The following is a 23519-nucleotide window of genomic DNA, read 5'->3' as shown; positions in this document are numbered from 1 at the left end:
CAGCCAGGACTGCCTGGCAGAGGCTGGTGGCCATGGGCCAGCGCTGTGTCATGGCTGAACCTCCCTCACACAGGATGTCTTACACAGTGAGCACCCTCCAAAGCTGCAGAAAAACATTCACATGCCCAGGAAACGACTTCTGAATCTGCATGGAAATACTTGGGAGATTACAGGTCTTTCGAACACTTAAACATTAAAATCCTGACCTCTTGTGGCCATCAAACTGTCCAGCAAAAGCTTCTGTCAGTTTCTAACCCAGGTGATGCTCTTGCTGGGTGCAGGATGGCCATTTGTATATTCCTGCTCCCAGACCTGCCTGTGTGCCTGGAGTCATTGACAAACCTCACATTTGAACATCTCTGTGGGCCCAGAGGAGGCCACAAATGAGATCAGAGGGCTGGAGCACCTCTCCTACAAAGGCAGGCTGGGAAAGCTGGGGCTGTTCAGCCTGGAGAAGGGAATGCTTTGGGGAGACCTTAAAACAGCCTCCAGTACCTAAAAGTGTAGGGGAATAGAACATAAGTAAATAAAGGTAGTATAGAAAGTAATCTTACCCCCTTAAGAGTTGCAGCTGAGCCAATTATTAAGGATTAGGAGCAGGCCTGATGTTAGCAGGCCACAGCTGTAGCCAATCAGAAGAGTGTTATAAAAGAGTGGATTGGTTGGCTGAGGGGAACTGGAGTCAGTGCCTGCTGTGAGGATAAGGAAGAGTCAGTGCCTGGAGGATCTGCCTACAAGAGACATCAAGGAGGTATGGAACTCTGGCAATATGGAACCCTTGCAATATAATGACAACAGAATCTTTGTAATATAATGACAATATAAAAGGGTCTTATAAACAAGAGGGAGAGTGACTTTTCACATGCGCAGATAGTGACAGGATGAGGCAAAATAGTTTTAACCTAAAAGAGGGGAGATTTAGATTAGATAATTGGAATGAATTCTTTACTGTGAGACTGTTGAGGTACTGAAAAAGATTGTCCAGAGAAGTTGAGGATGCCTCATTCCTGGGTGTGTTCAAGTCCAAATTTAATGGGCCCCTGAGAAACCTGATCTCATGGGTGATATCCCAGCCCACAGCAGGCGGTTTGGAAATAGATGACCCTTAAGCTCCCTTCTGACCTAAGCCATTTTTTTTTTTTGATTCAGTGATTTGTCCTAAATGTAAATAAAGTGCAATCTTTTTAGACACTGTGGACAGAAATCTGGCAGAAATGCCACAGAAATGAGAAGCATGGGGGTGAGTCTGCACATTAACATCCTGCAGGTGGCACAGAGCTACTTGCAGACCTTTAATTCTAACAAAGATTTGAGAAAGGGAATGTTTGTCTGCCTTGCTTTGCTGTCCTCTGGGTCTGCATCAGTAGCTTTGGGTTATAGAAAAATTTAGACTATGAATATATTCTGCATGTGTGTAATTGATAACATCTGATGTAAATTTTTGCAGATATATTTGAAGTGGTGCAATTAATAGATCAACCTATGCTTCTAGGAACCCAGCATCAAAACCCAGAAAGTCTGGCTTCATGTGCAAGTCTGCTCAAGGACAAAGGGCAAGTGGAATTTCTCAGGATGAGTGATCTTTTACCTGCACAAGCTAAGGCTACACAATATTTAGGACAGGCACATATTTGCACCCTGATCATTCATATGCAGTAGTGTCTTCTATATAAGAATTTGCTCTGTCTAGGACTGAGTACCTGAATCCTTTATAATTTCTAAAATAATTGGAGCATCTACAAGTATGCCTTTTCAGTCTGCATGTATGGCAAATCCAAAGGCTGCTGAAATACAAATAATACACAAAACAAAACAGCATCCATTTATAGAATTTATAAATTTATAGAATGTATAAATTATATAATATATTAATAACATACTCAAAACCATTAAACAGTGCATGAATAAAATGTATTTTTAGAACTTTTTCTTTCTATCACCTTGTATATACAGACTAGACATAGGAACTACAGTACTGAGTATATTATTATTTAGAAGATAGATTCATTGATAATTGCACTTGCTTAAAACAGGAAAGTAAGTAAAGTGCTTTAAATCAAATTTACATTTTAAGATTTTTTTTTCTGGAACTGCAGCTTTATTTCTGACCTCACAAAGGCTTATCCATATGTTTAGATACACACTTAGGAGTAACAATAGTTAAACTAATGTACATAAAAATAAGCTTTTGCAGACCTGAAGTCTTGATGTACCCTGCGTTCACATTCAACCTGTTCAAACACCCACACAAGAAAGATGAACTGAAAAGGTGCAATCATTCCCATTGCTCAGAATCTCTGGGGTTTTTCATTTCACATTCTCTCAAAAGAATATTAGTTCTCATTAACAAATATTAATAGAATAAAGAAAAAAATTTGTAAAAACTATTTTAGTGATCATTTATAAGTTTTTAGTTTCGGGTTCTCCTCAGGTCTCTGTTTCTCATTTGCTGGCATTGTCTGGGTTCCCTCTGAAAATAACTGATATTTCATTTGAATATATAAACAGACTTGTACTTTATTACTTAGAGCCCTTGGTGTTTACTGGCACTCATTTACAGCATATTTTTTTGCCAGGATGCCCATCATAGCAACAGCTGCATATCCTCTATCCCAAAAAAAACCCCTCAACACTGGATTTTCTGTTCCTAAATGTTATAACCATTTTATAGTTGTAGTGCTTATGATATTTCAGCCTCTTTTTGGGCATCTAATGCTCCTGATGCAGTGCAGCAAATTTTGGTACACAATGGATTGGGGAATAGGTTCTCCTGGTGAAGAAGATGCAACATGATAGGATCTCAAAATGTCCTGGTGTCAGAGAGCACTCTGAGGCACTTCATGCATGACTGCAGTATGCTTGTTTCTTTACAAAGAATGCTGAATGATGTGAGTAGCATTTTGCCTTATACAGAAAAGTAGAGTAGCAACCAAAAACAGATAACCTGCACAGATTACTGTTGACAGAATAAAACTGTATTCAGTATTTCTGTGAGACAAAACAAATCACCGTATATTTTCAGATACCAGAACAGTGGGGCAATAAAAAGTATCTTTTAAGTTCTACTACACAAAAGTTGCTTTCAAAAAGCGCAGTGTTTCTTAATTAGTTGTAGAACAGTCTTGAGAACCTCTTCTTTGGAGGGGCTGGCATCAACCTCTTGGCATGCAGGATTCACCATCCTTCTGTATGACTCTTCAACTCTAAAAACAAAGCAAGAGAAATTAAACTTCAAAATGCAGGGATATGAAATGAAATTAGTCATCAGTCTCAGAAGACAGTGCTTGCACTGCAGAAACCAAGGATAGAAAATCTAATATGAAGCTAAGAATGAAATCTCCAGCAAAGAGCAATAAACCATTAGGAACTATTACAATGTAAATCTCAAACCATGTAATTCCTTGACATTGATCCCCAGAGCTCCAGCCCTATTAATAAAGTATAAAAAAAAGTATAAGTATAAAGTATGGCATAAAGTATTTCTTTCTTTACAGCTTGTCACTGGATACAGTTTGGTATAGCAGTAGAGTGGACAGTTTGCTTCTAGCACCTGAATTAATTTTTTTCATTTTCTGCTAAGGTAGCTCTGAACTATATGGCATTGCATTGTGTAGTTGTGCTCATTGACTGATCTCAGCTTTGACTCACTAGATTACAGAGTTGACATATCATTCAACCCCTTCCTCTGATCAACTAACCAAATGAATAACAGGATAAAATACAGGATGAAAACCTCCTCATTTAGGCAATAAGCATAATGCAGAACCCTCCCACATTGTGTCTTTGAGGGTGTGACTGGGCATGTGATTATTGTCTATGTTCCCATAATGCCATTCAGGACAGAAGTCACAAGACAAATCAAGGAAGATTCTGGATGTTCTCATATTCAAATTGACATAATAAACAGGTAGAAATAACTAAAAGCTTTCTGACATGAATATGCAGTAACAGGATTAAAAGATGCTTAAATGCCAGTATGTTCCCTAGCTAACTCATCCCTCTGCAGGTCCCACTACGTGAGCTGTGTGTCCACACAGAGTTTCTGGGAAAATTAAGCAATCACAGAATCATGGAATGTTAAGGGGCTGGGATGGGCCTCCAGCCTCTTATTCCCCATTAAAGGAATTACCTTTGGCGAAACAAGCTGTTAGATTCCAACTCAGCTTCCTCCTTTGTTTTCTCCAGCCCCCGATGCTGAAGTCTCCGGACTCGTTCTTCAGGGTCAACAGTCAGGAGAAGAACAAGATCAGGTTTAAGCAGATCTTCAGGCCACTGATACACCTCATCTTGAGCTGGTGGAAGATTGTGGATTTCTCCACTTGTTTCAGTGGCAATTGCATAGGCAGCTGTGCTGTGCCAGTATCTGTCAGGAAAATACAAAATGGAGGGAGAGAAATTTTAAAGAAAACATTAATTCTTCAGTAATATAGGAGACAGTTGGCATTATAACAAGTCAATAATGATGAGATAGGTGACACCATGGCTTTGAAGGGAAATACAAATAACAGTTCTGTGCTATCCGTTATTTCTTAACAATGGTAACAGTGCACTATTCAGAGTTAATGTGAACAATTAACTAAAACATTATGTAGAGACTGTTTCAGATTCTCCTATGAAAAGAAAGTCTCCTCATATATTGAGACAGGTCAAAGAAGATTTATAATAGATCTCAAATTCCTTTACTCTGAGTCCCCTTTTTTGTGGTTCCCATCCTACTTAATGCAATAGACTTGGGAGAGAGCATGCAGTCTTCACAAACATGTGAATGAACACAGGCATTACTAATGCTACTAATTTCACTTGTATTTAATATTCTCTTTACTATAAGACACTGTGTTTGATGGATTTCAGTGGATTTGGGGCTGGTTGAAAACAGCACTCACATGCAAATAATGTATGTGTGCGTGTGTGTCTGTGTGTGTTTTGTAGCAGGAGGTTACAGTAACACCTACTGAAATAAGCTAAAGGGTTCAAAGTACATCTAGACTTTTTATGAACAGTAATATTGTAAGCTGCCTACGCAGTTAGTGAAAACCAGAAATAACACAAACAAACCTAAAAAAAGTAGGAAGTATATATCTGTGTTTGAATTCACAAAGAGTAAGTCTACCTAACACTCAGTCATTCCAATCCACCCATATCTGAGACACATCTTAGAGACAGCCATGATCAGCAGCCCACAGTCTCCTCTGGTTTGTCACAAAACCCTGGTTTAGCTCAGGATGCACAATCTGTGCCTTCACTATTCCTAACTGAAGATGTAACAATTTTCATGTGTCCTAAAGCTAGTTATGAGTATTACACTGATTGAAGTTCCCTATTTTACTGTTTTCACAAGTGTTACTCTTTAAAAGATATAATATTTATCTGACTCCCTGCAGAGTGCTTCCAAAAAAACCCTAAACAAACTACGAAAAAACCCAAAACACAACCCCTGAAGAAACACAGAGACAATCACTGACTGCTTGCAACACTGAACAACTAACTGTATGATGGCACTGATATAAGAAGGCTTCTTAAATACACAAACCTGTCTATGATCACAGGTGCCTGAGTGGATGCTTTTGCTATCTCTGAAGCCAGAATGTAGTTGCCTGCAGCATAATATGCTCTTTTAATGGGTGTTTGCTCATCATCAAATACAGTCCTCCACTGGCTGATGCAGGCTGGTGGGGACCGCAGCAGGATGCCGTTCAGATTGTCCTTAACAGCCTGGGTCACTGTGGTTTTGCCTGCATTTCATTTACAGAAGGAAACATTAATTATATTATTTAAAAGATACACTTGAGTTTTAAAAACTGAAAAACGCTCCTGTCCATGTAGAGTACAGGTTCTGACATCTGAATATGTAACCTGAGCATCTTGTCATAAGGTTTCCAGTGGAAAATGATTCTGAGTCTGGTTGCAGGAATTATTACTCCTCTTCCTGTTCTCTGGGCCTTCCAGCCCTTCCTTTAGCCAGCTTTCAGTTTTCACTTCCTTAAATGCATTAGGTGCATGGCAATTTCTCTATATATTCATGGCAATTTCCCTATCTATTAATTTATAATATTTTTCTGGGTGGAAATTTATGTGAATGTTGCCATGCTGGTCATCCAGTTCCTTCTTTTTAGGAGGATTTTCAGTTCTCTTTAAGTGACAAGTCAGAAAACAAAGTTAGTCAGAAGCAAGTAATATTTCTCTCTTAGACAAACTGCTGGCAGTTACCTAGACTACCACTAGTTTCATTTATTTGAAAACTCTCCAGTAAAAGTGTTTCATCATCTGCACAAGAAATTTAATTTTCAGTACTCCACTTTGTATTCTTTCATTTCCATAGGTAAGGAATTAAACCACTGGATGTAAATTAGCATACACTAATCTTTTACAAGTAAGAGAAGACAGATTGGCATTTGTAATTATTAATTCCATATCTGTCACGGGCTTTTGAGATTTTTTAAATTTTATTTTAAAGCCTGATGTTTAATAAAAAACATAGCAGTTGCTCCTTTCAACAATTTCTCATCTGTGGTTCTTCAACCAAACGTTGCTCTTACCTGTGGCATCCAGCCCCTCAAAAACTATGACAGGAAAAGATCCCTTTTTTTGGTGCTCTGGGCATTTCTCCATCAGGTCGAGTACTGCTTCAGCCTCTGGGATCCGTTCTGCACACTGCAAGGAGAGAGCACAGCATGTGTTGGGTCGGAAGGGACCTGTAAAGACCATCTAGTCCAACCCCCATGCAGTGCACTGGGCCATCCTAAACTAGATCAGGTCTCTTAGAGCCCTGTCCAACCTCACCTGGAATGTTTCAAGAGATGGAACATCCATCACCCCTCCGGGCAACCTATTCCAGTGTTTCACCACCCTCATCGTAAAAAACGTCTTCCTTACATCTGGTCAGAACCTGCCCTCCCTCTGTTTAAAACGATTACCCCTCGTTGCCCCGGCACCCTCCCGCCCCACTGCTCTGGAGAGCCAAACTCGGGCTCCGCGCCCGTGGTGCTGACCTGGCGCAGGCGCTGGCGGAGGGCGCTGGCGGAGGGCGGCAGGGCGCGGGCCGCGGACCGGGGGCCCGGTGAGCCCGGGGCACAGCGCCCCAGCATCGCCGGGAGCCGGGAGCTGAGAGCCGGGGGCTGAGAGCGGCGATCCGGACCAGCGGCACAGCGAAGGGGACGGGCGGAGGCGGAGGAGGAGCCAGCGGGAAACGAAACTGGCCCGGCCGGCCGGGAAAGCGCCGATCTGCGGGAAGCAGCTCCTCGGAGCAAGGGGCAGCTCCTCGGAACGCCCTTCTGCCTTCCCCGCCCCGCGTCGCTAGCGCCGGGTTCAACGGGCTCGGTCCCGCGGGGAATGGGTCTGTGCGCGGACGGGCGCCAGCAATCACGGGATGTAAGGTCCCAGCCTCGGGATCCGGCCCGCCAGCAGCAAAGGATCACATTCCCACGGGCTGAATCCTGGCGATCTTCTAAAAAAAAAAAAAATTAAAAAATATTAGAAGTGCAGATATATTCCGCTGCTTACGACTGGCCCAAAATGAAAAGTTCTAACCCAAACCGAACTAGTTTATTGAGTTGCAGTGCCGAAGCAGCCCTGGGCTGTCAGGCATATCAGTAACTTGACCCCATTATTTGGTAATTCAGTGCCTTGATATCAAGACCAACAGACACAAATAATTTTGGGGGTAAACTGGACTTTTAGAAGCCTGTTGTCATTTCCCAAGCAATTTTGCAATGGCTAATTTCAGCTTTCATCAGCTCAGATGTAGGAACCAGAAACACTGCAAATAGCAGTAGCACAGACTTAGTCTTGTGACAGCTGCTATGAGTAACACTGCCTAAAACGTAGTTTTTGAGTTTTCAGAAGATGTAACTTAAAATGTTGCAGAACCTGCATCTCTTTAGAAAACTTCTCTTTTACAATAGTTGGAGAACTGCCACTTAGAGATATCTAAAGTTAAACTTCTGATGTGTTTTTTTAACTAATAGACTGTGCAAGAAAATCCTTGGAAACCTGTCTTCCTCTGGTCATCTCAAACGCCTGCACAAGTACCTTTTACTTAGTGTAACTGCAGGGAGAGGGGAGCAGCTGGTTGGCAGTACCAGTTGCAGATCATCTGTACTAGTTGGAAACTGCCCATCCCAAAGAAGCTGATGGAAGTCTGGGCCAGAGCCACAGCTGGGAACTTAGCCTTGGAAGCCCTTCAATACAGTCCCAGCATCATGTACCAAAATTCATTTGGTTCTTTTTAAGGCTGTTTCATACCTGAGAACTCCAGCACCATTCCACATCACTCAAACACATGGCTATGGCATCTGGGTGTGGATACCAGAAGACACAGGGTAAAACATAGTTCATTACACAGGAAGCCAATAGATAGTTTTAAGACCATAATAATACACACTGATTAAGAGTAGGGGCTCTTGTCAGCCAATATTTTGTCTGGCAGAATGACATGCTGTTCATGCCTGGCTTATTCATGGTCCCTTCTCCTAGTCCTTGTGCTCTTCCAACCTCCACGGTCACTGAATCAGGAATGTTAAACAGTATATCCTCATCTTTCAGCACCTGTTGTGGACCCTTGCTCATGGAGCTGGCTAAATGTGATACAATCTACCTCCACAAACCCCTGTGGTCTCCAATCCCAGCAATCCTACTGTTGCATAAAAATTTTGTAAGTTTTTAGCGCACATCTTTATTTCAACGAGTGCCCCTTCTAATAATGTTACTGGTTTTGGTGAATAACAGTTCAACATTCAGTTTATTTATTACATACAGGATTTTTAAAAGATCACTAAGATTTCCCCTTCAGCTTTTTCATGTCAGAAATGACAGCCTCTATCCTTTTGTAAGGCAGCTGCTTCATCCCCTTGATCAGTTAGAAACAAGGATAAGTTTAACTGTAAGGTCCTGCTAAGATGTGGAGACCTGAACTGGACCAGTAGTCAGTTACTTTGGTTACACTTACCAAAGTTTCACAGACCAGGAGAGTAATGCAATCTACCTTGTTTCTGGGTGACACTAAGCTTTAAGCTGACTTTTTTTCTCTGCTTCCTCCCACAGAGCCATTGATTTCAGAGGAGAAGCCACAGTGACTAAGATGTCCTTCCTGAGCACAAGTGCCACTGCTGAGCTCAGCATCAGGTACACAAGGTTTCAATGACTCTTTTGGATCTGCACTGCCTCACCTTTATACTGAAACTTACCTGCCACTTTTCTGTTCATTTGTTTGCTTGAGGTCCAACTTGACTTGCAGCCAAGTTTCATTTCAAAAGTGCTTGTAAAGCTGGCGATTTCCCTCATTGACCTCTCAGCTTTTTTTTTTTTTTTTTTTGTTTTGTTGTTGTTGGCCTGTTATGTTTGTTTTATCTCCAATGCTACTGTTGCCTTTCCCCTCTCTGCTGAACAAATGGAAAGCACTTACTTTCATTTTCTCTTTTTCCTTTTCCCATCTCACTGCCTTGATATAACCTAATTACAAGCTGGTGGTGACTCCTTCATTTATAAAATGCTTATGAGATCATTCATAATAGGCATGTGATGCCTGTTCTTCTGCCTAATTACTTTAAAGTAGCCTCTTTCAGGATTCAAGTAAAAATATAGGAAAAGAGAGTTGTCTTTTTATGCCCAAGATGCTTTGTTGTATTTAAAATCAGTGGAGACAGTATGACTTTTTCAGCCTCTCTACAAGGACCTTTATAATTTTGTCCTCTGTATAATATGAAGCAATGTTGAAGAACAAATGTGCTAATTATGTACAAAACACTGCTTAGGAGCATTTTTACATCTTTGAGTGTCCACTGTGCTTACATAGAGCCATGGGGATGAGATACAGTGACAAGAGACCATTTGAATATTCAAAAAGTTTTGATCCACACAAAATGGAAAAAGAGAAAAAAAAATCAAAACCAAAGCATGGAAATTGATTAGCCTGTAACTTAAGAATATATCTAAGTGTACAGTCCTGGAAACAGCTGTCTGATACATAGGCAGGAAAAACTTAAGTCAAAGGCACATAAAATGAGTAGGTACATGGAATACACACAAATAAAACTGCTCTTTTAATGCAAAATAAACTTTAAAGAATATCAATAAATGGCCTTCCAGTAAAGAAAAAGATCTGGGGATAAGACCATAAGAACACAGAAGGCAGTTAGTGTCAGGCCAAGAGAGATTCCTCTTCTGCCCATGACAGTGGCCACTGCCAGATATTTGGGGGAGGTTATGGAAAGGACACAGAAAAATCCTTCTCTCAACATACTTTTGTCAAGAAAGGATCTGTTGATCCTTGAGGTCCCTCCCAACCTGGTATTCTATCATTCTAAAAGTCTATGATCTTTTCCTAGATCATAGAAATCATCTTTTTAATACTTCCTGAATGGGAAATCACATCTACACTATTAAGGGTCTATGGTGGACTTCTTTCAAATGTGCCTAATCTGTATCTATAGTCATACTGTGTGTTTCATATGTCTTTCATAACTTAATTGCATGTGGGTTTGAGCTTTCTGTTTGGTAATTTCCCCTTGGATTTTTTCATCCCAAGGAGAGCTGAGTCACTCTAAGTCCAAGGTCCTTGACAGATTTGCATTTATAGTGCTGCAGATGCAATGAGAAAGAGATAGTTTCCAGATGAGACTAGAGCAAGAAGTAATACATTTACCAAACACTAAAATTGCATCTGCCATTGCATGATTTGCATGAGTTGTCTGGTTGTCCTTGGATGGTTTCTGGTCCTCCCAGGTGATGTGATATGACTCCTCTTTTAACCTTTTTTATGTTTGTATCAGTAGTTTGGTTTGCCTAGCAAAATACTGTTTGACTGGAACTGCCAAATGGCCATTCTGGAGAAAGCAATAAATTTATTTCAAATATAAAATTACATTAATTCGATAAATATTATATAGATTTTATATAGAATATTATATAGGCACAAGAGCATTATCTATGTTTATCCCTTTGGATTCTTCCATGCTAGTTGTGTACTTATTTATTATCTAGTGCACTATTAATAACATTATTCAATAATTTTTGAAAAAATATATTAATCTTTAAAGGGTTTTTAGATACAGATTTGGAATACAGAAACATTTTTATTACTGTGACTCCATCGTGCCACTGTAAGATGGCTTCTGTAGAAAGCTAGAGGAAAGAATCATACTTCCTACAAATTTCAGAGAATATTTATTCTTGCTTTTCTGAGGTTCTTCCTGAAGCCATCAGGACAGAAAATTTCCGTAGAGTTCTAGCTTGCAATATTTCTTGTAGATTCAAAGCTTGTGCATAAAAATGCACATCTGTGTTTTCTTGAAGGCCTTACCATAGAGCCTGTGAGCTAAGAAAGTTTGGGATGTAAAATGTGAGTGTCCTTGATGCTGCTGGGTCTTGTATATAGGAAGGGGCCACATCCTGGTCTGAGTTTACTTTGAGAGGCTTTACAGTAAAGCAGAGAGTGTAATCTGAAAACATACTTAGTTGAGGCAAAAAGTAAAAGGAACTATAATTTCCATTTTTCTAAGAAAGCACTGATAGGATTGCAAAGAAGAAGCCTTAAGTATGCTTGGGTGCAAAGTTCTCTGCATGTTTTGTTCCTTGAAATGGAGATGTGTGTTTTCAAAGAAAAACAGTCCAAAAATGCTAATGTTTTCATTTTCTGATTTATTGAGCAATATTTTTCTGACATGTTTTTGGAATGTTTGGGTATCAGATGTAATTCTTGTGTCGAGAGAAATTGGTAATCATCAAGGGTTCTTTACTGACTGTGGAAATTAAGTATTTTGAACCTAATTTTTCTGGCCAGCTGAGGTACTAGGCAACAAGCTCAGGGCTAGTCATGAGCCTGCCATCTCAAAGAAGAGAGAAAGACTGTAGTTCCTACACCTGCATTGGCTTAACTTGACATGAACAAGGGATATGAGTGAGGACAGAAGGGAATTTGAATTGGGGCCAGAGAAGGTAACACATGAAATAGGATTCCTACCATGCAACAGAAGGGATGTATGGAGTGAGGAAGAAAGAGGGCATATCAGAATTCTCCAAATTAATTGAAACATTGAAGCTACCAATTAGCAACTCCAATATCAGATTTCAGTTTAAATTTGCATTGTCTTGTCCACCTCCCTTCCCAATCATATTTTCAAGTTTGTGATCAACAAACTCTTTATTTATTAGAATATACTGCTTTTATCCTTAATCTTGTGTCTTACATAAAGCTCAAGGAACTGGAAGAGCACACAGTTAACTCCTGCTGGAATAATCTCTGCTGACAGCCTCTCAGACCATTTTGGAAAGCCTCAGAAGTGAGATGTTTCACATCATGCTGCAGCATGTGAGAGGGCATTACTGGAGCCAGACACAGCAAGAAGTTTCTCATCCTGCCCTAGTAGTATGAACCTGTGCCAGCAAGAAACAGCTTATAGAAACAATAATAAAAACCCTTCAAACAATAAAAACTGCTCAGAATGGTTTTTGCTGATCCAGACATTATTCAGCCAGTAGATCACCTCCAGGAAAGTGAAGGAAAGATGACAGGAATTCGACAATAGGCAATGACAAGCCCAATTAACACTTCTTATTCACAAGCAGGTTTTGTTTCCCATGAAAATTGCACAGGATGAAGATAGTTCTACCCCTTTTTTCGAAGGGAGAAATAAAAAGAAGGGAAGATGAGGGCAAGACTGCTTGGCTACACCAGCAGTTCTGGCTGGGCTGGTCAATGGAAGTGAGGGAAGCTCCATTTTAGGCCCTTGACAACATGCAGGTGGAAGGTATGATTTGAGTATGACCGTACCTTGGCAGTAGTGGCAACGTTAAACAGCCCACGCAAGAGCGAGGACAGGCTGAGTGAAGACAAAGTGAGGCTGAAAATTTGTGACAATCTTGTTGGTGTGTCTGAATACACTGAAGACTGAAGATAGCAACTGGTATTACCATGGAGGAGCTCCTTCTCCAGCAGTACCTGTTGTACCACCAAGGAACTGAGGAATATGGTAACTGGCAGCTTTGTCCTGGTCTCTCCTGGTGTTACCACGAGTGGGCAGCCACCAATGTCTCACCTCAGGCTGCCAGCTGTTTCTGCTAAGGCTAACCATGTGCTCAACTTGGTGCAGCAGCTTTGCTTGAGGAGCATTATTGAGACCAAGAATCAAAGAACCTGCAATTACTTTCTTTTCATGTATCTGAAGTAATCAGGCTTCCTCACTTGGGTTGCTTTTCCATGCAAAACTGTTTAAACTTACAGGAGCTCTTGAATGCCTGACAAAGGTGCAGTGCAGTTATACAAGCTCAGTTTTCCCCCTGCTACACGAGTTTAACGACAGGAGCCAAAGTCACTGAGACCTCACACACCAAGAGGGGTCCCAGGTTCTAGACCCGCTCAAACCCAGAGGTGCTCAAACCTGCTCCCAGCCCCGGGCAGTCGGCGGCATCTGCGGTGGCCGGGGCCGAGAAGCGGCTCTGGAGCGTGGGGACTCTGCAGTCACGGGTGGGGCAGGCGGGAGAAGGAAAACATCGCGTCTCGGTGCCAAGTTTCGCTTCTGGGAGAAGGGAAAACGAAACCGAGCTGTTCCCCGCCGTCCTGCACGGCGGGGCGGGACGGGCGGGGAGGGGAGGCGGTCACCGCACATTTAAGTGCGGAGCGCCGGACACCTCTCTGCAGCCTGCGAGCCGAGCCGAGCTGAGCCGAGCCGGGTCGGATTGAAGTGAACCGAGACCAGCCAAACCGACCCCAGCCGAATCAAGTCCAGTCGAACCGTGCCCAGGAGGGTCCGAAACAGCAGCGCATCTCGCCGAGTCCGAGCCGAGCCGGGTCGGATTGAGCTGAACCCAGACCAGCCAAACCGACCCCAGCCGAATCAAGTCCAGTCGAACCGTGCCCAGGAGGGTCCGAAACAGCAGCGCATCTCGCCGGGTCCGAGCCGAGCCGAGCCGAGCCATGCAGCTGGTCCTGCTGGCCCGGCTGCTGTCCGTCGGGCGGGCGGTGCTGGCGGCACTGCGAGGGCGCCTGGGCGCGCTGTGCTGGAGCCTGGCTCCCCTGTCCCTGTCCCTGCCCGGCTGGCGGGACTCGTCTCCCCGGCCGCAGCGGGAGCAGGAAGGGGACGACGCGGCCCCGACGCCCACCAGCGTCAATTACCACTTCACCCGGCAGTGCAACTACAAGTGCGGCTTCTGCTTCCACACGGCCAAGACCTCCTTCGTGCTGCCCCTGGAGGAGGCCAAGCGGGGGCTGGCGATGCTCAAGGAAGGAGGTGAGTCCAGGGGAGGTGGGTCCGGAGGGAACCGGGGAAGGGGGACTCCGCAGGACCAAGTGCCGTGGAAAAAGTTATCCCGGGGATGTCCCTTGTCCCGCTGCCGTGGGGCATTGATAACATTGAACAGGAGCAGGTGACGGGCAGCAGAGGTTGTTCATAGCATCTTTCTTTGGTCCTTCTCTAGGAATGGAGAAAATCAATTTCTCGGGAGGAGAACCATTTCTTCAGGACAGAGGCGAATTTGTAGGCAAACTGGTCCAGTTTTGCAAGCAGGAGTTGGAGCTCCCAAGTGTCAGCATTGTCAGCAATGGCAGCCTGATCAGAAAGCAATGGTTTGAGAAGTACGGTAAGGAGGGAGCACTGGGCACAGCTGCACTGGCAGGACTGGGGAGCCTCCGTGGGGCAGCCTCACCCATGGATGGGCTTGGGGGCAAGTCGGAGATGGTTTCTTAGTGCTTAAGTTTTAGTAAATGCAAATCAAATGTAAATGCCAGTGAAACAGTGTTGATTATATCCTGTAAAGGTAGGCATTATACCACAAAAACTTTTTGGTATAATGATGCAACAAAACAATTATTACACCATTATACCAAATGTTTCTGTATGTTCCACCTGTTTCCATAATGCTGGGGACACATACACACACAAACTATGTGTTTCTATGCTGCTGTTGCTGTGGCTTTTGTGGTTGATGCAATGACTCCACAGAACTGCATTAACGTGGCATTTTGTGACAGATGACAAGGAAGTGAAAGTGACTAGAGTCCTGACAGCTTTTAGCTGAGGGACTGGATATTAATCAATTTTTAAAACTTCTTTTCAGGTGAATATTTAGATATTCTGGCAATTTCATGTGATAGTTTTAATGAGGATGTCAACATTTTAATTGGCCGTCGTCAAGGAAAGAAGAACCATGTGGAAAATCTCCATAAACTGAGGCAGTGGTGCCGAGAGTATGCAGTTGCTTTTAAAATAAATTCAGTCATCAACAGATTTAATGTTGAGGAAGATATGAATGAGCAGATCAAGGCACTGAACCCAGTGCGCTGGAAGGTAAGAAAGTAGTATATACCACATGTTTCCTGTTCAACAAAAGTAATAATGAAGTCCTGGAGTTGTCTGAACCTCTATTGACCTGAGTCTTACCTCCAGCTCCAGCCTGGGCTGGTCTTAGGAGCCTTCTTGTCAATGTTGCATGGTGCTGAGATAGGTTCTATCTCATTCAGCACTTAAATGGAGCCCAGTATGTCAAGAATCTTTTTTTGGTTGTGTCATGTACAGAAAATTACTGTTTTGGTGTGTGTAGATCTAGGTTGTTTTAATATATTAAAATTAGCACAGAAAGCCTTTAACATGTGAAAATATGTTATGGCGTAGAGAAAATTAGGAAAAATTACTGAACAATGGCACACTAAAGTCAATATCTTGTTAGCAAGATATAAGTGTGTCACTCGTGTGCTGGGGTCGGGGCAGGAACAGGCGAGAGGCAGGATCATAGAAAAGGCAAAGAAGGCTTTAATCAAAAGAACGGCACGGTTTTTATAGAGTGGTATGATAGATTCTATTCTATTGGCTAACAGAAACATCTTTCTCATGCACTGTCCTTGAGAGGAACAGAAAAATAAAGTAGAAAAACCACCACATGCAAATTGTTTATAGTCAACAAGTTGTCACATCTTTCCAGCTCCCTAAAACTTCTCACAAGCCACTGTGAGAAATGCTTGCCGTTTCTCTTTCTCTGTCCCATAGCATCCACATAAGTGTATATTAATTTTCTCTTACAGAGTATTAGAGGTGAGTGTACACATATTATTATTTTTTTACTAGAAATAAGTTTGAAAATGGGTAGATATAATGTGACATAAATATGGGAGAACATGTGGAGTAATATCTCATTATTTGCCTCATGAATATTGTTATAGACACAGAATTTCTCAGAAAAAAAACAAGGCCCAAAAACCATTCTAAATGAAATCTCAAACAGTAAGGAAAATCATAATTTATAACATTTAGAGCTATGTAATGTTAATTTACAAAAAGTAAATCTGCATCATGCCCTTTGTGGAGTATTCAGTTATGACAAATTGTGTCATTTTGTCTCCACTGACAGAAAAATTAGACATTGCTACTGAGACTGAAGTCTCTTACCCTCAAGGCAAGTGAAAACATAAAGTCTTACCCGGGTGCTTTCTTTGTCCAGGTATTCCAGTGCCTGATTATCGAAGGGGAGAACAGTGGTGAGGATGCTCTAAGAGAAGCAGAAAAATTTGTTATCAGTGATGAAGACTTTGATCGATTCCTGGATCGCCACAAAGATGTCTCCTGCTTGGTACCTGAATCTAATCAGAAGGTAAAAATGAAATTGTCCCTTTGTAACTTTATTTTTAAATAATGCTAGAATATTTGAAAGGAACAAAAAATTTTCATGGCAATTAATACTTTCCCTGTTAATAGTGGCTTAGAAGAGGTTCAGTACAACTTTATCAGCAACTGCTTTTGTTATAGTGGAAGCCAAGATTTTAAATTTTTCTTAAGGCTTTTCATTGACAACAAAGTTATTAGGAAGAGGAAAAACCCATTGTTCCCAGTCCTGTGGATACTCTTCCTGACTTGGGCACAAGATCCTGAAAATTTCAGAGTTATTGTAAACACCCTTTATAGTCTAAGTCTAGTTTCCTAATAGAGATTGACTGTGATGTCACATTATGCCAGTGCCATCAACCTACGTGACTAAGACAGCATCCCAACCAGCACTGTATTGGGTACTGAGGAACAGTACCCAACTAATAGTACTTTTGGGTAATCCCTCTCACAATAAAGTTGCATTTTTAACATTTTCTGTCTGAACTCCTTTGGTTTGCACACTCAGGCTCTTTAATCAGGAGAAGACTCCTTGTGCTCCTGCAAAGCCTACCAGTTAACTTGATCAGCTACCATCCAGCTTACAGTAACCACACTAAAGGACTTAGGTGCCTAAGGTGCAGCTCAGGCCATTTTTTAAATGCCTACAGACCCTAAAGATGGAATGAGGAGAGTTAGAAGACTCAATGTTAGGAAAGTTTATGAACTAAGTGAAGAAATAGCAAGTTGAACCAAGTTCAGGAATGCATTAAATCTCCCATCTTGTGTTCCTTTTCCTTTCCACAGATAAGGACTCCATTTACAGTTTAATTCTTAATGTATGTAGAGGTTAAGCGAGCACACTGGGTTGTCTTTGCTATGTAAGATCTAAAAGTGGGGCTGTGCAGTTAGCATTTGAGGTATTTGGTGAGAGGGAGCACTCATCAGAGAAAGGGTTAAGATGAGAACCCAGAACTGTTTCTACTTTTTCTTTTTTTTTTTTTTTTTTAATAATAGAAGTCCTACAAAAAAGGCTTCCCATGGTAGGTTTCGTTCCAGAAAACTGTTTCTGATTTCTGGTAAACCTGTGTGAAAGATGAACACCAAATTGATCAGATTCCCTGTTCTATACAGCAGCAAGCCTCAGCTACCCAGAGAATTTTAAGAAGGACTTAGGAGATGCCCACTTAGCTAAGCAAACATGTCTTATTTCAGCTGTTGGCATATTTCTTTGTGGAGACCTGAGAGCTTTTTAGCCTTTGAGCCAGCAGAATACCTTTGTTTGGTGGGGTTATAATTAAACATTCCAGTTAAAATGGTCATGTCATTTGTTTGGAAAATGGCATAATCATTCCAGCATGCAAAACTTTAAGTTCTTCTGGTGTAGAAGTTAATAGAAAACTTGGATATTATTTAAAATACCTTTGCCCAGTTGGGCACCCACATTTCACTTAGACACTGGAGAGGTAATATTCCAGGAATTACTAATTTATTCATACATAAAGTTTTTCTAGTAATTCTGACATTTATTTCTATAAATTTCATCCAAACTCACTGAAACAGTGGTGATACAGCAACTGTTTCAAAGACTTGTATCAGACCTTGAATGAATAGTTGCTTGTTTTGTCCCTCCTTTTTCAGTGGAATGGAATTTTGATTTGTACATTAATTTAGTATTTTCTTTTGATCTATTACAGATGAGGGATTCATACCTCATTCTGGATGAATATGTAAGTCTTTTTTTGATACATGGTATTTGTATGCTAATATATGTATGTATACAACATTGATAACCAGTTAATTTACTCTGCATTCTATAAAACAATTTTGCCATGTAGTACAAGGAACAGATGTTATTTATGCCCATCAGACATGTTGTGAACTACAATATAGCATGACCTAAGGAGGCGCTGCCATCAGCCTGCACACATAATCCTTACATCACAAATCTTAAGGTGTAGATGTCTAGTCTTGCAGGACATCTTTGCTTTTTTTCTTTAATATAAAAATGCAGAACTTGCCTTGAAAGTTAAGTTTCAGAGTGCCAACTTAGCTTACATGTAACTGAAGTGACAGCATTTAATCTTCAAGAATTATGATATTGCTTTGTTCCTGCTAAGATTTGTCACATGTCTAACCATGAGTTTCTGAGCCTTCTGAGGACTAGAGTGAACCTCTTCATGCACTTACATAGGCTTTGGTGGAATTGCAGTGCAACTTGCTTAAGTCTGTAGAAAAATGAAGATTTTACAAATTGACTTTCTAACATCTTAACATCTTATCTATCTTACATTCCAGATGCGTTTTCTAAACTGTAGAAATGGGCGGAAAGAACCTTCCAAGTCCATCCTGGATGTTGGTGTAGAAGCAGCTATAAAATTCAGCGGATTTGATGAGAAGATGTTCCTAAAAAGAGGAGGAAAGTATGTGTGGAGTAAAGCAGATATGAAACTGGACTGGTGATTCAGTATACTGAGTTAGGGCAGTGCATTCTGTGAAAACAGGTGTATCTTATAGGTGAGTGTATACTTGTATATAATGCTTTTAATTACACCTGGTATTTTACACAGACTGATGTTCAGTATAACTGTACATGTGAATATGTTACATGCTTTTAAAATGCAGATTACATTGTCTATACTTTCTTGAGCATGACCAAATACTTTCAGAGCTTTTACATGAACAGATCTCTGAAATAAACTTTGTAGTCCATTGCACCAAGGACTAAAAGGCAAACTGTTTCTATAAAATACTCCATGAGTGTTCATGCCAGATAAGAAGCAAGAAACCATCCCAAACTCTAATTCATTCTAAATAGCTGTAATGACGGAGAAGTGAAAATTCTTATCAGGGAACACATTCTGCCTGTTTCTCAGGGCAACATGGATTGCAGTTCCTGGGTAGATCGCTGGAGGGCCAGCTGGCAGGCCTCTGGAAGCAACTTCTGCTTTTTTCGGCAGTAATAGAGGGTCAGAATCCGGGAATCATTAAGTAATAACGTATTTAAAAGAAAATTAAGGAGAAAAAATTGGCAGTTTTTATTCTTTAAGACTTAATTGTAACAGAATCTTCTCCCTCTCCTCTCTATAAACACATGATATTTGCAAAAATGTTGAGGCATGTAATTTTCTGTGAAAACATATTTTTAGTCATGAAAAAATATTATATTCATTCATCCTAAAACCTAGAGGTACATTTTATCTAATGATAAACAACATCATATTTCACATTGGAAATGTCCTTCAAATATTTGTTCTAACGAATATTTACAAGGAAACATTGTTTTTATTTTATTAGTATCTCAATTTTCCTTTCATCTGCAAATATTGATTTATTACTTTAAACTATTTTTGAACTGTGGGCATATAGTTCTGATGAATATTCTTTCTTAAACTAATTAATACCATGTAGAACAACCTAACATATATCTTCTGTTGAATACTAGCTTTTTATTTTGCTAAGCTATGGAACTACACACAACAAAGTTCATAAATCAAACAACCCTGTTTTAAAGGTTGCTTATCTCAGCAACTAATTAGCTTGCTGGTTATAAACCTGCAGATTTTAAATGAAACTAATTTGGTTTTGTGAGAGCTACCTTTGATTTTAAAAGCAGGTAGCATCAATATAAAATACAAAAACTAAAAGAAAAATCCTCAAAACATGAAAAATAATCTAATATACTGCCCTCACTCTTGGTTTTCTGGCAATGGTTATGTCTTTATAATGGCAGGTTTTCAAATTTAACTAGTCCCATCCTCCCTCTGTCTGAAGGGTACAGGGATAGGCACTGCACAGAGCAGAAGTGAGATGGCACTACTCATTAATCCTGTCCCTGAACTCAATGCCTGGACTGTCTCACACATTTAAATATTTGCAGAAGCTGGAAGCCAGCATGCATTAAATATACCACATAGAGAAAATGACACCTTATTCAATTTTTTTTTGGAAATGATAGTTGATTTTTTTAAAGAAGTTTTTTGCATTTTTGCATGAAAGAAATGTTTTGCATTCACCTAATGCACCTTCAAAGTTGAAGGGGGAAAATGCTTAAGTAGGAGCTGGTACTTCTGTGTAAAGGAAAGTACTCTGAATACTCAGTGAAAACGTTCCCATTTATAATCCCTTCAGTTTCTATTTTTACGATCCTAACTGTAACTATACTCAGTGGTGCTCTTTTGTCTCTTTGTATTTTGCATATTGCAGTCACAACATTTCCTAGACACAGACATTTCAGTATTTTTTTTTTCTTGTATTAACACCAAGTGACATTTAAAATGTGGCCCACACACAGTAACCCCACAGTCTTTTGGCAGCTATTTCACTGACCTTGGCTGGAGATCTCCCTGGCTCTATGAGCAGTGCAAATTTATGTAACTGGGGTTTGACTTCCCCTGCCCAAATATTAAATCTAGTCTCTTCCTCAGTACCTACACCACACTGATAGAAAAGAAGCATTTTTCTTTGTTGCTGTCTCAGTCCCAGGATGGGGAAAGATTTAGTGCATCAATGTACCAAAAAATCTACCACCCTGCAGCTTCTGCAAAAAATGCCAGCTGTAGCACAGCACACAGATATGAGGTACACAAACTCCTGTTCAGGTCCAGAAATCCTGCCATTCTTTGCTTTGCATTTTATCCTGTAAATGGCTATCCTTTTGCTTCCTCTGTGCCTACAGAGGAAACTGCAGGAGAAACAAGAAGGAGATGAAAATGTCAAAATCCAGTAAAGAATGTACAGACATTTAAGATGACTTTTGCTAGAAGGTTCTATGTGCTTAAAATGTTGGGGATTTCACCTGCATAATTAGTAAAAGGTTTCTGCTCTGTGTGATACTCCTTTTCAAAGGAAATATGAATTGTGTACATTGGAAATTAAGAATCTCACAATACAGTTTGAGAGTAATTTCAGTTAATGAACAGCTATTGGCATTTTTATTTGCAAAATCTATTGTTGTGTAAAACAAACAAAAAATTGCTACAGTTGATGAGTCTAGTTTATGTTAATAAAATTATAAACACAGTTCATATTGGACCAAAAGTGGACTTTGGCCTTTCATGATGTAGTAGGGGCTACCTTTCAGTATGGGACTAGAAAAATAAAACAGAATTCAACATGGTTACTCTCAGGCTTAGTGATTACAGCTATGTTGTGATCCTGAAAAGTCAGGATTAAATTTAAGTCTTTTAAGCACAGATATGCTTAATTGTAGCTTTGTGTATAATATCATAGTATTGCAGCTAAGCACTTGTTAAAGATGCTGAATTGGGAAAGAACTGGCACTGCATTCCACTAACATTATACAATTGTTTCTATTTGTAAAACAAATGTAGAGAATGAGTGTTTGGAAGGATGACTTCTGATAAAATTGTGACTATACCTTGGGTAACAAGTAAAATTGTCACTTAAGATGCACTTTAGGATGCCCTATTTTTCAGTATGAAGGATGCTGATATATTTGAATGTTACCAATTATCAATTTTGGACTAATAGTGTCAAATAATTAGTGCTAAGTATTTCATGAGTGTGTTGCACCTTTCAATAAATGTTTCTATTTTCTTAAGTTTGTCTCTAATTTTATTTTTTTTTTCTGTAATACAAGCCATAGTAGCAGAACGTGTGGCTGCATTCGCAAGAGATCTGTAATTCTGGGTGCATTTGGTCTGTATTTAGCGGGGGGGCTGCTTGCACGGTGCCAAGGGCAGCATGGAGGCCGAAATGGAGAACAATGGTGGTGATTCTCCTCGTGATGAAAGGCACTTGTTACAAGGCTGAGTGGACTGGGCTGTGCTGGGAGAAGACAGTTCAAATACCTTGTGCTGTTCAGATGTGCGAAAGGCACAGCTATCCATAAATATCCGAGGACAAAAATAAGATTATCTTCTGTTATGGTAAATAAGAGAGAAAAGCCAGTCTATTTAGAAGACTGAAGACAAGCAGCTTCTCAAGCTCACCCTCCATCTTCAGACTCGGTGTAAACTCTTCTACTAGAGAACCTCAAATTGAGCTTTTCACAGTATTTGGCTGTGTGTGAGAGGATGCTTGGCTTTTTACCCCGCTTTGCCATTGCCCCGCGCACTGCGGCGCCGTGAGGGGCCCAGCAGCCGTGCCGCAGTGAGCTGCGGTGTGCCCCGGGCCCGGGGCTGCCGTGCTGGGCTGTGCCCCATGACTCCGCCACACAGCTCCCGTGCGGCTCCTGCCGTGCCTCCTGCCTGCCGCAGGAGCACCGGGCCTTGCTCCGCACACACACCGACAGCAGGGAGGCTCGGACAGCTCCCGCAGAACAGCCGTGCCCGTCATGGTTCCCGTGTTTTCCTCTCCTTCCTTCCCCGGCAGGCAGGACAAACCCCCCGCCTCCTCGGCACAGCCAGCCCCGTTGTTCTCTCTGCCGCTGACGGACCTGCTGGGCCCGGCCCATCACGCTCAGACAACCCCAAGTGCTATTGCTTCAAGCAGATGAAAAGCCTCTCGGTGCAAGCGGCGGCTCGGCTCGGCACGCCCGGGCCAGCGGCGCTGCCAAGCGGGAAATCCCGGGATCCCCGCGCCCGGGAGGCGCCTCCCGCCGCCGCCAGGGGGCGCCGCTGTGCCTGGCGCGGCGCGGCCGCTTCAAAGTGGGCGGTGGCGCGAGCGCGGCCGTTAATGGCGCCCGCCCGCCGCGGGCGCGCCCGCCCCCGCCCGCCCTCACCCCACCCTCCTCCTCCCCCGCCGGAGAAAAGACCGGGAGCGGCGCCCGCCGCGCACACTCCGGCTCCGCGGGGGGTGGAGACCATGGTTGGGGCGGCGGCGTCGTCCTGCCGCGGCTCCGCGGGATAGCGTGGGACAGCGCCGCGCACCGCCCGCGGGCCGCCCCGCGCCGGCAGGGGCTGCAGCGGCACGGTAAGGCGCCCGGGGCGGCGGGAGCAGGGGCGCCTCCCGGGGCGCTGGGGCAGCGGGAGGCGGCGCCGGAGCGCACGG

General features: G+C 41.9%; 3 protein-coding genes across 6 annotated transcripts in view; 2 read left to right on the top strand and 1 right to left on the bottom strand.

Moving 5' to 3' along the window:
* Nucleotides 1-1818: 1818 nt before the first annotated feature.
* CMPK2 (cytidine/uridine monophosphate kinase 2) lies at nucleotides 1819-7676 on the bottom strand. Its single transcript, XM_071441265.1, has 5 exons — nucleotides 6990-7676; nucleotides 6537-6651; nucleotides 5531-5732; nucleotides 4130-4363; nucleotides 1819-3203 (listed from the first exon to the last, which is right to left on the bottom strand). Exons 1-5 carry the CDS (start codon nucleotides 7083-7085, stop codon nucleotides 3083-3085), a joined length of 768 nt encoding a protein of 255 aa, XP_071297366.1. The 5' UTR covers nucleotides 7086-7676; the 3' UTR covers nucleotides 1819-3082.
* A 5900-nt stretch (nucleotides 7677-13576) lies between these two features.
* RSAD2 (radical S-adenosyl methionine domain containing 2) lies at nucleotides 13577-22128 on the top strand. Its single transcript, XM_071441184.1, has 6 exons — nucleotides 13577-14222; nucleotides 14410-14571; nucleotides 15049-15278; nucleotides 16426-16575; nucleotides 18263-18295; nucleotides 18864-22128. Exons 1-6 carry the CDS (start codon nucleotides 13910-13912, stop codon nucleotides 19026-19028), a joined length of 1053 nt encoding a protein of 350 aa, XP_071297285.1. The 5' UTR covers nucleotides 13577-13909; the 3' UTR covers nucleotides 19029-22128.
* A 1061-nt stretch (nucleotides 22129-23189) lies between these two features.
* The window catches only part of RNF144A (ring finger protein 144A), a 79420-nt gene continuing 79090 nt past the window's right edge, over nucleotides 23190-23519 (top strand). For 2 of the 4 annotated variants that reach the window (XM_071441233.1, XM_071441240.1), the window contains exon 1: nucleotides 23190-23441. The gene's annotated coding sequence lies outside the window, so the exon portion shown is untranslated. The remainder of the gene's footprint in view (nucleotides 23442-23519) is intronic. The other 2 variants (XM_071441225.1, XM_071441199.1) reach the window with 2 other exon arrangements.

Source organism: Agelaius tricolor, unplaced genomic scaffold (assembly GCF_023055355.1).
Source record: "Agelaius tricolor isolate 1412-34295 unplaced genomic scaffold, bAgeTri1.0.p SCAF_1, whole genome shotgun sequence".
Lineage (NCBI taxonomy): Eukaryota > Metazoa > Chordata > Aves > Passeriformes > Icteridae > Agelaius > Agelaius tricolor.
Note: the sequence above shows the minus strand (reverse complement) of the source record. Positions and strands in the feature narration are given on the sequence as shown.